Source organism: Rhineura floridana, chromosome 12, assembly GCF_030035675.1.
Source record: "Rhineura floridana isolate rRhiFlo1 chromosome 12, rRhiFlo1.hap2, whole genome shotgun sequence".
Taxonomy (NCBI): Eukaryota; Metazoa; Chordata; class Lepidosauria; order Squamata; family Rhineuridae; genus Rhineura; species Rhineura floridana.
The window spans coordinates 43,126,948-43,140,744 of NC_084491.1; the positions used below are offsets into that span (position 1 = coordinate 43,126,948).

Here is a 13,797-nt window from a genome sequence, read left to right on the forward strand (position 1 = left end):
GCATCACAGGCAAATCACCGTGCTGGGAAAGTTTGGGGCAGGGGCTGAGGATGTAACTTTCAGGCTGCTAGCAAATCTTCGTATTCAGAAGGTTCTCCATTTGACTACAGAACAAATGGTGCTCTGGTGGAAAGGATCAAGAGGTTCATAGGAAAGATTCCACTCATGCTCCTGACACAGATTCAGCAGAGATGCGCAGACCACCTATAATAGTTTGATTATATAGCACCATGGACATACATTGTCATCGAAAAAAAAACCACATGCCTTTGCCCTAAGAAGTTTACAGTCTCAGACAGAGCCCATGGGAGGATTCCCCCACCCCAAGCGTCAAAGTGGCATATAGGGTGTTTTTGTTGGGGGTGTCACAATGCATGGCGAGGGGAAGGTTAACCCTGCCCTGCCCAGCTGTGATTCCCAGAAACAACCCTTGTACTGCATTTAGGCTTGAGAAAAAAAACCCCTCATATTCACTTCAACAGGATGATTTTCTGAGCCTAATTGTGATGCTAGGGGAGGGGGGAAGCTGCAGGCTGGATGGGAGGCCCTATGGACTGTATCTATAGAAGAACAAGCTTTGTTGAAGCAGAACCAGCATGGCTTCTGCAAGGGTAAGTCCTGTCTCTAACCTGTTAGAGTTCTTCAAGAATGTCAACAAGCGTATACAGTAAATAGAGGGGATCCGGGTGACATAGTGTACTTGGACTTTCAACAAGGTACCTCACCAAATACTCCTGTGTAAGCTCAGCAGTCATGTAATAAGAGGAGAGGTCCTCTGGTGGATCAGGAACTGGTTAATCAGCAGGAAGCAGAGAGCAGGAATAAATGGACAGTTCTCCCAATGGAGGGTTGTAGAAAGTGGAGTCCCCCAAGGATCAGGACTGGGATCGGTGCTTTTTAACTTGTTCATAAATTAACTAGAGTTAGGGATGAGTAATGAAGTGGCCAAGTTTGATGCTACTGCTAAATTGTTCAGGATCATTAAAACAAAAACCATGCAAATTTAAAGGAGATGTGAATAGCACCAAACACACAGTAAGCCACAGTGTAGATGAGCCCTGAGACTGAGGAGGAGGAGGACTGGCAGTGCCACTCCTGGACTGGTTGCAAGCAAGGAAATAGGCAGGTGTGGGCTGGCCGAGGGCAGGCTGAGGCTGGTGGGGCAGGGCCCCATTTGCCTTCATGGACCAGCCTCCTCTGCTAGACATTGTTGCTTGGAAAAAAGATCAAATTTATAATATAATTTTCTGCAGGCAGAAATTCACCACCAGGGAGAGTTAGTTGCCAACAAAATACGCCCAATGACGCATTCATTTTGTTTCTCAGCTTCTCGGAAAATGTCCAGCATACCAGCAAACTTGACTAAGCCAGCTCTGCGCTTGCTCTCTGAGTATTTATTGACCAACTACAAGAAAGGTGTCCGGCCTGTTCGGAACTGGAGGAAGACCACCAACGTGGCCATCGATGTCATGATCTACGCCATACTGAGTGTGGTAAGTCCCCTTTTCCTTCTCAAATGGTCTGACTCTGCTGCTCCCATGGTGCAATGTGGATGAGACTGCAGGCATGATCCACAAGGATAAGAGAAGCCCTCCCCTTCTGCAGAGTAGTTACTCCCTTTCTAGTTTTCCTGGTCAAGAGATTTAAAGACGTTGGTCTCCAGAATCTTTTATATCAGAGACAGGGAATATCTGTGGTCCTCCATATGTTGCAGGAGTGCCCCTCTCATCATCTCTGATAAACTAGCCAGGTTGGCTATGAGAGTTGGGAGGCTGATGAGAGTTTGAGCCCAGGAATATCTGGGGTTTGGGCACAGATATTTCCATCCCTCTTTTACAGAATGGAATTGGAATTTGGTTTATCTGTGAATTTCAGCTGCAGTGACTAACTGCAGAGGGGTCGTTCAGTTCTAAAGCATCACTTAGGACCCTTTCACTTGCTAGGGGTTGATTCCAAGTTAGCATTAAGCTAAAGTTGCTTGTTCCATTGATGAAATGTTTTGTGCCAGCGAAATGTTGTTGTGCAAGAGAATGAATAAGTAGGTTCCGGTAACTTTGTTGCACAGTAGATTAAGCCAGTGTGGTGTAGTGGTTAGAGTGCTGGACTGGGACCTGAGAGACCAGGGTTCAAATTCCCACTCGGCCATGAAGTTCACTGGGTGACCTTGGGCCAGTCACTGTGTCTCAGCCTAACCTACCTCACAGGGTTGTCATGAGGATAAAATGGAGAGGGGGAAATCCATGTTAGTATGCCACTTTGAGCTCCTTGGAGGAAAAGTGGGATAGAAATGAAATGAAATAAATAAATAAAATCTGTTGTGCAACAAATTTCTGCTAGTGCAACCATAGCATTGTATTCCCCTGCTGAGCCCTTGTGCTAATGGATGGAGATTGTTGGCCCTGGGTTTTTTTTAGATGGGCACATATCAGGTGGGGGTGGTTGCTGCTTTTTAAAAACAATTGTACTCATAAACATGTAAAGGGTGCATACAACGAACAACATATACATATTGCAAGCACAGAGCTGGGATTGACTGCTGCGCCTTTCTCGGTGTGCACGCATGCATGTACTGTGTTGGTTGCTGCATGATTTGAGCATATATAGCTGCCTTATATTGACCCAAACCACTGGGCCATCCAGCTCAGAACTAAGTGGGTGGGGTTCACCGAGGCCTCATGAGGAGTCCCTTCCCTGCCCCCCAGTCCTGCTACCCAAGATTTGTTTAGCTGCTCATGCCAGAGTTTAATTTAAATCTGGGACCTACTGCATTCAAAGCAGGTCCACTACCACTGAGGCTGCATACATACATTTAAAGCACATTTAAAAACACACGACTTCTCCCGCAGAATCCTAGGTACCGAGCTACAACTCCCAGCACTCTTAGCAGACTACAGTATCCTTTGTGGGAGATCATGTGCTTTAGTTGTGTGGTATGTTTTGTTGTAATATATTTTAAAGTCTGTCTTTATGATGTTTCAGAGTGCTTTTAGTGCTGTTGTTTGCTGCCCCGGGCTGCTACTGGGAGGAAGGGGGGGATATAAAGCAAATAAATAAATAAGCAAGCAAGCAGTGGTCTGATCATCTGCCTTGCATGCGGAAAGTCCCAGGTTCAATTCCAGGCATCTCCTGGTAGTACCGGGAGAGTTCTGAGTCTGAAGCCCTGGAGAGCTACTGCCAGTCAGTGTAGACAATACTGAGCTAGATGAACCAATGGTCTGACTCACTATAAGGCAGCTTCGTAGGTTCCTATCATGTGTGTGTATGTGTAGGAGGCTCCCTGTAAATCCTTTCAGGTGCCGGCCCTTCATCAGCCTGATCTCTGCTTCTCTCTTTCCAACAGGATGAGAAAAACCAAGTCCTGACAACATATATCTGGTACAGGCAGGTAAGAAGGCGGCATCCTTTGGCCCATGGAACCAGACACCTTTTCTGGAGCCAGGAGCTCTCTCCTGGCTCCCACTGCCACCTTTGGCCTAGCACAAGTGCTTGTCACCTCTGATGCTACATTGGCCACTTGATCCCCAGGATGTTCAGGTCTGTGTGCAGCGCTCCATTCACTGGGCTCCATGGTCCCCTCTGCTTTGCTGTCTTATTCCAACTCTGGCTATTGGCAAGGTGAGCCGCATTCACCATCACGCCAAGCACTCTCAACAGTGTAGGGTGGTGAATCAATTCAGCCACAGTTTTCCGGTGCATAAACTCTAGTCTCCCTCCTGGTGTTCTGGCTATGCACAAGACAAGGGAACCAAGCCTACCACATTCATAGCAGTGGAGGAATAATGCATCTTGCGCTGCAGCATATTTGAGCGACCGAGTCAGGTAGAGTGGAGGGTGGGAGTGAATGAGGTTTCTTTTTTTATTTACTTTTGTAAGGCATTTTATGCCTTGCCATTCTAGTGAAAATGGCTCCTGCAGTGGCTTACACATATCTGTAATAAAGGCAGGCCCTGCCCTCAGGGGGACAGGCAGGTAAGGAAGCTGCATTTTAACCTCTTTGAAAAAGACCTTGGACAGCTCCTTGGAAGTTTGGACTAAAACCTGGACTGGATTCCACTCCCCCACTGACATGGAGCCACCAGCCGCCACCGAAAAAGACGTGGCACAAAAAGGAAAAAGGACAGAAGAAGTAAAGTCAAGCACAAGTTCTTAAAGTTAGAGTGCTTATAACACATTTATATAGTTCTGTTGATGTGGATTCTGGCTGTCCAGGAGAGCAGCAACTCCCCAGGAGCACTCTTCCCCTAGATCCAATCCTAGTAGGGTTGATGTGTGGAGTTGGGGAGTGGGCTCATTGGCCCCATCCCTGACTGTCAGACTTTGACTCAGTCAAAAAAACCCGTATTGATTGTATATCCTCCTACATGTCTAATGCCTTTAAATTCTGTCCTGGTGAGGAGGATCCAAGACAGCCTAAGTGGGTGGGGACTAGGGGTGCCAGGCTCAGGGCCTGGGAATGATTCTGTATCTTGAAGAGAAGAGAAAATTCAGCCAAGGGCAGGTGTTCTTGCAACCCTGTAATGGGAAAACCCACAAGGTGGAATTCTCCCTTCCCCCTGCACAACTTTTAAAGATACAGAAGACCTCTGGGAGGCCAGGCCTGGCAACCAAGAAGTCTTCTGTATCTTTAAAAGTTGTGCAGGGGGAAGGGAGAATTCCACCTTGTGGTTTTTCCCATTACAGGCTTGCAAGAACACCTGCACTTGGCTGACTTTCTCTTCTCCTAAAGATACAGGATCAGTCTCAGGCCCCGAACATGGCAACCCTAGACCCTAGAGTAGACAGGTGACCCTGTCCGGGCAATGTTATATGGAGAGAGGGGAAAACTATAGTTTTGCTGGTCAACAGTGCCCCATTCAGAAAGGGTTCAGCAGAGCCCAGTCCACTTATTTTAGTCAGACACTGGGTCGAATCCTCCCCCCCCCTCTTTATGTTGTAGCACTGGATTGATGAGTTTCTGCAATGGAATCCGGCAGACTTTGACAACATCACACAGATGTCTGTCCCTACTGAGGACATCTGGGTCCCCGACATTCTTATCAATGAATTGTAAGTGCAGCGTCCTCCTTTTGCTGAAAAGATGGGCTGGAAGGAAATGTGAGGATTTAGTCCTGCCCTGTCCTCCCCTCCCCTCCCCTCCCTTCCCTTCCCTTCCCATCCTCTCTTTTCACTTCGTATTCTTGACAATGCTTTTTGGCTCAAAGCTGGCTCTGCCCTCTGTGTACTGTATATTGCAGATGGGGAGAGGGCTGAGAAATTGGGATGGTTCCAGTAGTGGAAAACTATAAACACTCATAATTACCCTTGCTGTGTTGGGTGTGGGATTCAAATATTCTGAGGGAAGAGAGAGAGAGAGAGAGAGAGAGAGAGAGAGAGAGAATGAAGGGGCAGCTGCAGAACCATCAGCCCATACTTGGAAGACAGAAAAAGAAAGTGCAGGGGGGGGCATGGAGCTATTGTTCTAAACCATCCTTCTGTTGAGGCCACTGGAAGGCTTTAGCAAATACCAGAATGCCCCTTTCAGGAGGGGAGAAAAAAATATCCCTTTCCATACTCATTTCTGGAAGCTAAACAACTTCATTGGGAAATGGCTGGTTGTGGGGTTTTTTTATGATATGTCAGAAGAGGGATGCCATTTCAGAAGAGGAAAAGAGGGCTACCAGGTTCATGCAAGAGGAGGATGGTCTGCCTTCAATCCGTCTACCTCAGTTAGTTTTGTCTACACTGACTGGCAGCAGCTCTCCAGGATTTCAGGCAGGAGTCTCTCTCGGCCCTACCTGGAGATGCCATCAGGGATTGAAGCCGAGGCCTTCTGCATGCAAAGCTGAGAAGGAGAAAAGGTTGAGAGCAAGCTAGACATTTAACCCACCATGGGGTCAGACTGGGATGGAGGAAGCAGAGTCCTCTCTCCTGTGACTAGAACCCAGTGGGGTCATCCAATGAAGCTGAATATTAGAAGATTCAGGATGGGCAAACTGCAGCACTTATTAACACAGCACGCTGCTGAACGATGGATTTTGTTACCGCAAGGTGTGGGGATGGCCACTTATGTAGGTGGCTCTAAAAGAGGAGTAGACAAATTCATGGAGGACAAGGCTATCGCTGACTCCCAGCCACAGCAGCTTTGTTCACTCTTCACTGTTGGAGGCAGTATATGTCTGCTTGCCAGTTGCTGGGATTCACAAGTGGGGAGGCCGCTGTTGCTCTTAAGTCCTGCTTTGGGGACTTCCCACAGGAGGCACCTGGCTGGCCACTGTGAAAACAGGATGCTGGACTAGATGGGCTCCCTTTCGCTGAACCAGCAGGGCTCTTCTAATGTTCTAATGTTGTCTGAGTCAAAGGAGCCACATTTGTGGCCAACTAAGCCACAACCCATCTCTTGAAAATTGAGAATCTGATCCCAGGTCATGATAACCTGGAGCCATTTCAAAAGTCATTTAGAATTCTCTCTCTCTCTCTCTCTCTCTCTCTCTCTCTCTCTCTCTCTCTCACACACACACACACACACACACACACACACACACACACCATTCAGGGTGTTTGGTTTTCTTCCATGGAAACATGAATCTTCTGCGGCTTTCAAGAACTAAAGTGCAAACTTTGGGGTGATGTCGGTATGGGGTTAAGAAGTGGCTCCTTTGGGAGAAGCCGCCCTGGGCTTCTTCGGGAGGAAGGGCAGGATATAAGTTCAAGGAAGAAAGAAAGAAGACGAAGCTGGCACAGAATTCCCAGTTTGAAGGTGCTGAGAAGCATTTGCAAAGATCTGCAAAGTCATTGTTCCCCTGTTTCCAGTGTTTAGGTGGTGAGGGTTGCTGACTGTGTTTCCATCCATGCACAAGAAGCAAATATCTGTATGAGCAGGTTTGGGGCAACCCCAAAGTTGGCAGCTGTTAAAAAAAGACCCTTTAGGGAAAAAAATCCTATGGGTGGATCATATGGGTGTAAATCCCCAAAACAGCCTAATGGGGGCTGAGTATGCCCAGTGGCCATGGAACACTGACTCTTAGTTGGTACAAATGGAAAACTAGAGTAGGAGAGGAGCAGCTGTACTCAGCAGTGGCCGTCAGGGAGGTGTGAGCGGGACTCTGCTGCTGACATGACTTCCCAATGCCATGGGCCACTGTCAATTATTGGGCACACCAGCAGGAGCTTGGCATGGTGTGGGTGCCGCAGTGGAGCCAGTTCCGACAATACCCTTGTGCCATGCCAAGTTCCCCGCTGCCGTGCCCCTCCTTCTCTCAGGAACCAGGAGCGGTGCATGGCATTGGGAAGCCAGGTCAGCAATGCAGCTCCACCTGCTCCTCCGCGCTGGCCACTGCTACTGGCTATGCTCTTCGACAGAGAGGGCTCCCCACAGCCACATTGTGTCCCAGCATTTGGAGTCTGGAATGTGGAGTTCCACACTCTGCGGGTTTCGACTGCCGCCCAAACGGTTGATGTCATTTCCCCTCAACTTTGCCTTTTCTCCCTGCTCCATTTCCTGCAGCGTGGATGTGGGCAAATCCCCCAACATTCCCTATGTTTACATCCTCCATCACGGGGAAGTACGGAACCTCAAGCCTGTCCAGGTGGTCACTGCCTGCAGCCTGGACATCTATAACTTCCCCTTTGATGTGCAGAACTGCTCTCTGACCTTCACCAGCTGGCTGCATAACAGTACGTGATGATGAGTTGTGTTGGCTTCACCCTGTGGCTTGTTCCAAGTGGGGAGAAGAGGCTGACTGAGCTGTCTAAATGGGGAGGGGGGTTTGTACTCTCCAGTGTCCCTGGATGCCAAGGATCTCCATTTTCCAATGTTCTGTTTTAAGCTCTTGCCACAGAGGTTATGTCTATAAATGGCGGCTTATTGTGATAGCTTCATATTTACATCCTTTGCACCTCCAATTAGCAGATCCTGGAGAAGACTATAAGGGGTATGTGTCTCCCACGGACAGAGTGCTGGACTTAGACAGACCTTTGGTGTAATCCAACATAGGCAGATCACCCTTTTAATGGCCCTGATTTTCACCATGGACACATTTCAACAAGAGTTGGGCATGCCCTTAGGTCCATTGAAATGACTGGACAAGCAAACATCTTAACTGGTTGAGTTGAAAAATGGTCTTAACTCCTTATATACCTAGTCTCTCCTTATATACCCAGCCTCTGTGTCTGTGGTGGAACTGCTTTTTAAGATGTTTTTAAAGCTTTAAAAAAATGTTTTTAAGATTTTTGTTTTAATATGTTTTTGATATGTTCTGTTTTAATAAGCTTTTAAAGATGTTTTGTTTTAGTATGTTTTAAAATCTTTTGTTTTTAAGAAGTTCTAGACTGCTTTTAGTGTTTTTGTTTGCTACCCTGGGTTCCTTCTGGGAGGAAGGGTGGAATATAAATCAAATAAATAAATAAAAATGTTCATCTGGCATTCCATGATGCGTACCATGGGCCAACTGTATGCCTTTCATTCTGAGCCCCCTGCAATGGGGCTTTTGTGTTTGGCCGCCAATCCAATGTTATGCATTTGATGTGACACATAGAAGGGTCGACCAATCACTTGGAGATGGGCATAGCACCGAGAGGGGAGGGGTTTCTTGGACAGGGGGAGGGAAGAGGCATCTTTGGCACTCCTGTCCTAATCTTCTTCCCATTTACTGTTCCTTAGTCCGGGACATTAACATCTCCTTATGGCGGAGCCCAGAAGAAGTAAAACACGACAAGAGTGTCTTCATGAACCAGGGGGAGTGGGAGCTTCTGCATGTGCTCAGCCAGTTCCGAGAGTTCAGCGTTGGTGACAGTGACTTCTATGCCGAGATGAAGTTCTTCGTAAGGCCTGGGCAGATTGTGTGTGTGGCTTGGGCGGGAGCAGGAAACAGAATCATCAGTGTGACTGCAGAGGATTAGTGGAAGGAGGCTGGAGCTGGCAGGATGGTGCAAAGCTCTGATGATGAGAAGCAGCTGCTCCAGCTTTCATGCTAGTTTTTAAGAGGACAAGGAGGAGGAGGAGGAGAAAGGAGGAAGGAGAAACTCCTCTAAATTGGATCTCCTTGAATCAAAAGAAAGAGATAGCACAATGGCAGAAGGACAATAGCTGAAAAGTCATTAAAAGAAACAAAAGTAGATGAAGGCTCTTGCACATTGTAATCTGTACTTTACAGAAACACAGAAGCTGCAGCTCAGCAGAAACAATTTGTTTTCAGAAAAGCCAAAAGGCATCTCCCATTTTGTGTGGGTTTTGGCACAACTTGCACCCCCCCCATTTCATTTACTTTGCCCTCACTCATCCTCACGCTCAGTTACGCTCTTTGCTTTAGGGCTTCAGAACATCCCACTCAACAGTTGATGACTTCTGAATCTCTACGTTTTACCAATTTTCTTTCCCAGCTTTTTCTGAGCACGCCTTTTTCTTAATGCATGTTCAGGAAAAACATGGCCTCTTCAAAAGAATATCTCTCATGACTTACGTTTAAAAAATTATGTTACCAGATGCTAAGGATGGCTAGATTGGTCCATTTCGGTTCTCTCAGATTCTCATTTTTCCAATCTTAAATTTGGTTCTGCAACATTTTGTGGCTTTTTAAAAAAATGAAAATTCTTCTGCATTTTAGAGTGATTTTCTCCTACTAAACACACTTTTGTATTCAAGCAATTTCTCCGAATATAATGCATTCTTGTATGTTATTTTCACTGATGCATTTTCATAAACATTGGTTGGTTGGAGAACTGGATCGCAAAATTCAGATACATTTAAATTTCGAAGCATATCTGTGTTTTGGTTCTCTTACTGTTTTGGAAAGTGAGAATTAGATAAATTCAGCTTTAAATGCAAACTGAATCGAATTTCTCCTCCGTCTCTACCAGATGGCTGTTAACGGCTGGGGATTTGAAGTACCTCACTCAGATTTGAGATCTCTTGCAAACCCTATCAGACTTTTCCTGAAATCCCTGCATCTTGCCCTTGTGCTTTTCTGAGATTACAAAGGAGAGCCTTCCAGGGCCATTTGCCTGCCCATTCTGTGTTGTGAAAATATGGGCACGGAAAGCATTCAGGCCCCTTCTAGGCGAGAAAGGGGTAACCTGGCCTGACAGGCACATTTCCAGCAAGCAAAAGGCATAAATATTTCAGCAGCCACAGAAAAGAGTGGGCAGTAATCCACATCCCAAGGGAGGCTGTGATGCCCCTTCCCAGCTTAACTAGATGCCTTGGTGCCAATGGAGCTCTTGGCTGGTGTCACTTTGGACTGGCTGAGGCAGCATTAAATGAGACAGTGGATTTGGGGGAGAGCCAGCCAGCCAGCCTTGGAAGTGTGTGTCTCAACTAGGCAAGCCCCCCTCCATCCTGCCAAGACCCAAGGCCTCTGCATGCCTCTTTGTGCCCTGGCAGGTGGTCATCCGGAGACGCCCCCTCTTTTATGCAGTCAGCCTCCTGCTCCCCAGCATCTTCCTGATGGTCATGGACATTGTGGGGTTCTACCTGCCCCCCGACAGTGGAGAGAGGGTCTCCTTCAAGATCACCCTGCTCCTGGGTTACTCTGTTTTCCTGATCATTGTGTCCGACACATTGCCAGCCACCGCCATCGGGACGCCACTGATAGGTAAGATCCCAGTAGCCTCACTGACATTCACTGAGGGGCCAAAAGCATGAAGGGAGGAATGTGCACGATGGCTGGTGGTGCTTTGCCTTCAGTCAGCTGAAGGAGAGAAACAAAAATAGTGAAGATGTTTGTTTGTGAGATCACCCTGCACCAGCATCATCCCTTGATGGAAACCTCAGGAGCGGAGAGTTGCTCTTGCGCTCAGATCATGCTTTTAGGCTTCCCATAATGGGCATCTGGTTGGCCACTGTGAGAACAGGATGCTGGACTAGGTGGGCCACTGGCCTGACCCAACAGGCTCTTCTTATCTTCTGATGTTGTTGTTATGATTTTCATTTATTTGTCACTTTCCACACAAAAAAAGTCTCAAAGTTACTTATGGATCCATAAAAACAGCAAGCTTACAAAAATATAAAAGCAAACACATCAGGAAATGCAACAGTCTGATGCACTCCATGGGGACTGTTGGCAAGTTTGCTAGGTGAGCCTTCCTGTTTTCATTTGGCCAAGTGGTCCTGGGATGTTGGTTAAAACCAATGGGTGGCACACGCAGGGCACATCCCAGACTACATGGAGGTATCTGAACATCATTCCATGTGTGGGAAGGTGTGGTTGAAGTGCAAATCCAGGCTCGGGGAATGGGGTAAGGAATCTGGGGTGGGAAATGTGAGAGGCGCCCTCACTGGGGGAGGATCAACAGAAGGCAGGAAGCCCAACAGATGCTTGATGAGAGCAGCAGGGAAACTGGGGGAGCAAACCCCCCCAAACAGAGCTGTGGCTGGATATGAGGGGTTGGGGAGAATGGGGAGGGGGCATGGTTCTTTAATGCGGCATATTTACCTAGCTAAGACATTGACTTTGCTGAAGGCCCCAACTTCCCTCCTACAGGGGTCTATTTTGTGGTCTGTATGGCTTTGCTGGTCATCAGCTTGACTGAGACCATCCTCATTGTACGGCTAGTGCACAAGCAGGACCTGCAGCCTCACGTCCCTGACTGGGTGAAATACTGGGTGCTGGAGCGTGCCACCATCTTGTTCTGCATCCGAGACAGGAATGCATTCTCTCCAGTCCACACTCAGAGCTCCGACATCTCCAGGAACATGGAGAACAATGACAGCACAGGTAAAAGGAAGACCAAAATCCCAAATCAGAATCCAAGCATGCAACCAACTCTTCATGCATAGGGCTGTCCAGACTGAATGTTTTCTTATGAAGATGGATGGCTCATGGAAATGACTGTGATGGGCAAAATGGGGAGCTGGTGTGAATTGATCCTTGGCTCTGGCACTCAGGTGGGACACAGGTTCCCAGTGTGCCCCCCATATTTGTTTTAGCTTTATTGACCATCTCTGTTATCTCTTTCCAGCCAAACTGAACCACTACAGCTGTGAAAGCACACGTGACTTTGAAGGAGGAGCAAGTGATACAATGACCCAGCCACAAGGGGAGAGCTCCCTGGTGGTTGAAAATATCCTGCAGGAGATTGTGGCCATCCGCCAGTTTCTGGAGAAGCGAGATGAATTCCGTGACATAGCTCGTGAATGGCTGCAGGTCGGCTACGTCCTGGACGTCCTCCTCTTCCGGGCCTACCTGGTAGCCGTGCTGGCCTACAGCATCACATTGGGCACTCTGTGGTCCATTTGGCAATATGCCTGAGACACACCTACACAACCATACAAATGGGTTTGTCATCAAACAGTTGTGCTTAATTTGTCTCTCTGAGGTCTTTGGACTCATTGATATGGTGAACTAAGATCCAGGCTCTGAGGTACCGCTCATGGGCATGCATCTTAAGACTGCTGTCTTCAAGTGTCTCTTAAGTCTAGTCAGTGTGTGTCTATTTTATTATTGAGGTGCAGCATGTAAACATCCTAAAAATAACAGCCTTATGATGCATGCTAGCAAAAATATTTCCAGTTCTAGGTTCCAAACTGGATGGGTAAAAAAGGGGAGGCGAACATGAGTTGCATGGGATTAATCTTTTATGTAACCTTAAATCCAGTCTTCTTGCCTTCCATCCTATTCAATCCTTTCATTGGCATCTTGGGCTTCTACTGGGAAGAAGGGTGGGATATAAATCTAATGAATAAATAAACACCTTTCTCACCCCAGCTTGGAGTGAAGGAGCTTCATCCTGGCAATCAAGCCTGCTTTTTATATATGTGGTATCTTGAGGATAAGCCATAAAGTCAGGATATGGATGGAAATCCTGTAACTGAGACTGCCTTTGCATATTTTATTTAGCAGAGGTTTTATGTTAAGAACTTATGAAAGGAAGTTTTTTCAGTGAGACCTACAACCAGATCAGTATCACAATTTGTCACTTACTGCAGTCCTATCCCATTACCTTACTGGGTTTGGGGCCAGGTGTTGCTCAGAACCATGCTCCATCGGCATTTTCTCTCCTTTACTCTTATCCTCACTTCTGAAGTCAGTTCTCACTGGGACTATGTTTTCCAGTCACCTTGAAATATTTCCCAGACATTCACTCTGAGGGATGCATGATGCTCGAGACTGTTTTCCCATTTTGTAAATGACAATCTACCCCCTCTGTACAGTACATGGCAACTTGCAATTCATCTTTTCACCTGAAAACCATCTGTGAAGCAGGTAGATTATTTTCTTGTGGTTCATCCATTCATTGTGCAATAAATTGGGTGTTTCTTACATTAAACTGAAGATGCTGGAGTGACTCATTACAACTAAAATGGGGGGAGGCCCTATGAATGATTAATGAAAGGGCATGGAAGAACCTTGGGTTAAATATCTGGATAACGTAAGCCATTAAAACTGTATGTTAAAAAAACAAAACAACATTAACTCAACATTGATTCATTTGGGAATAAAACACTAATTGAAAACAGCCCAGGCTCAGGAAAAATGTAGCACTATCTCATGTGATAGACACTGGAGGTATAGAGAAGATAAAGTGGAGGCTTCCACTGGATCAGTTTCTGTTAGCATGGGAATGGGCGAGCTTTCACCCTAATCTATGGGAAGATAGTTGCACGTAAATCTCATTGAAATTAGTGGGACATGTTAGTCCCATCCAATTTACTGTAAATCCCATTGCTTTCAATGAAATTTAAGGAGGACTAATTTTCTTTAGATTGTATTTGACAACTAAAGAATACATCATCTTTGGCTTTTTAAGACCATGTCCTGAAAGGACATCAGCAGAATTGCTTAAAAGGTCAGTCTAGTATTGTTACTTAATAGCTATTTATTT

At 46.6% G+C, this 13,797-nt stretch overlaps 1 protein-coding gene across 1 annotated transcript; it reads left to right on the forward strand.

Moving 5' to 3' along the window:
- Positions 1-1,337: 1,337 nt before the first annotated feature.
- HTR3A (5-hydroxytryptamine receptor 3A) lies at positions 1,338-13,139 on the forward strand. The gene is made up of 8 exons (XM_061592490.1): positions 1,338-1,493; positions 3,341-3,385; positions 4,937-5,046; positions 7,484-7,653; positions 8,639-8,799; positions 10,358-10,568; positions 11,457-11,690; positions 11,935-13,139. The coding sequence occupies exons 1-8, from the start codon at positions 1,338-1,340 to the stop codon at positions 12,222-12,224; spliced, it is 1,377 nt and encodes a 458-aa protein (XP_061448474.1). The 3' UTR covers positions 12,225-13,139.
- The last annotated feature ends 658 nt before the right edge of the window (positions 13,140-13,797 follow it).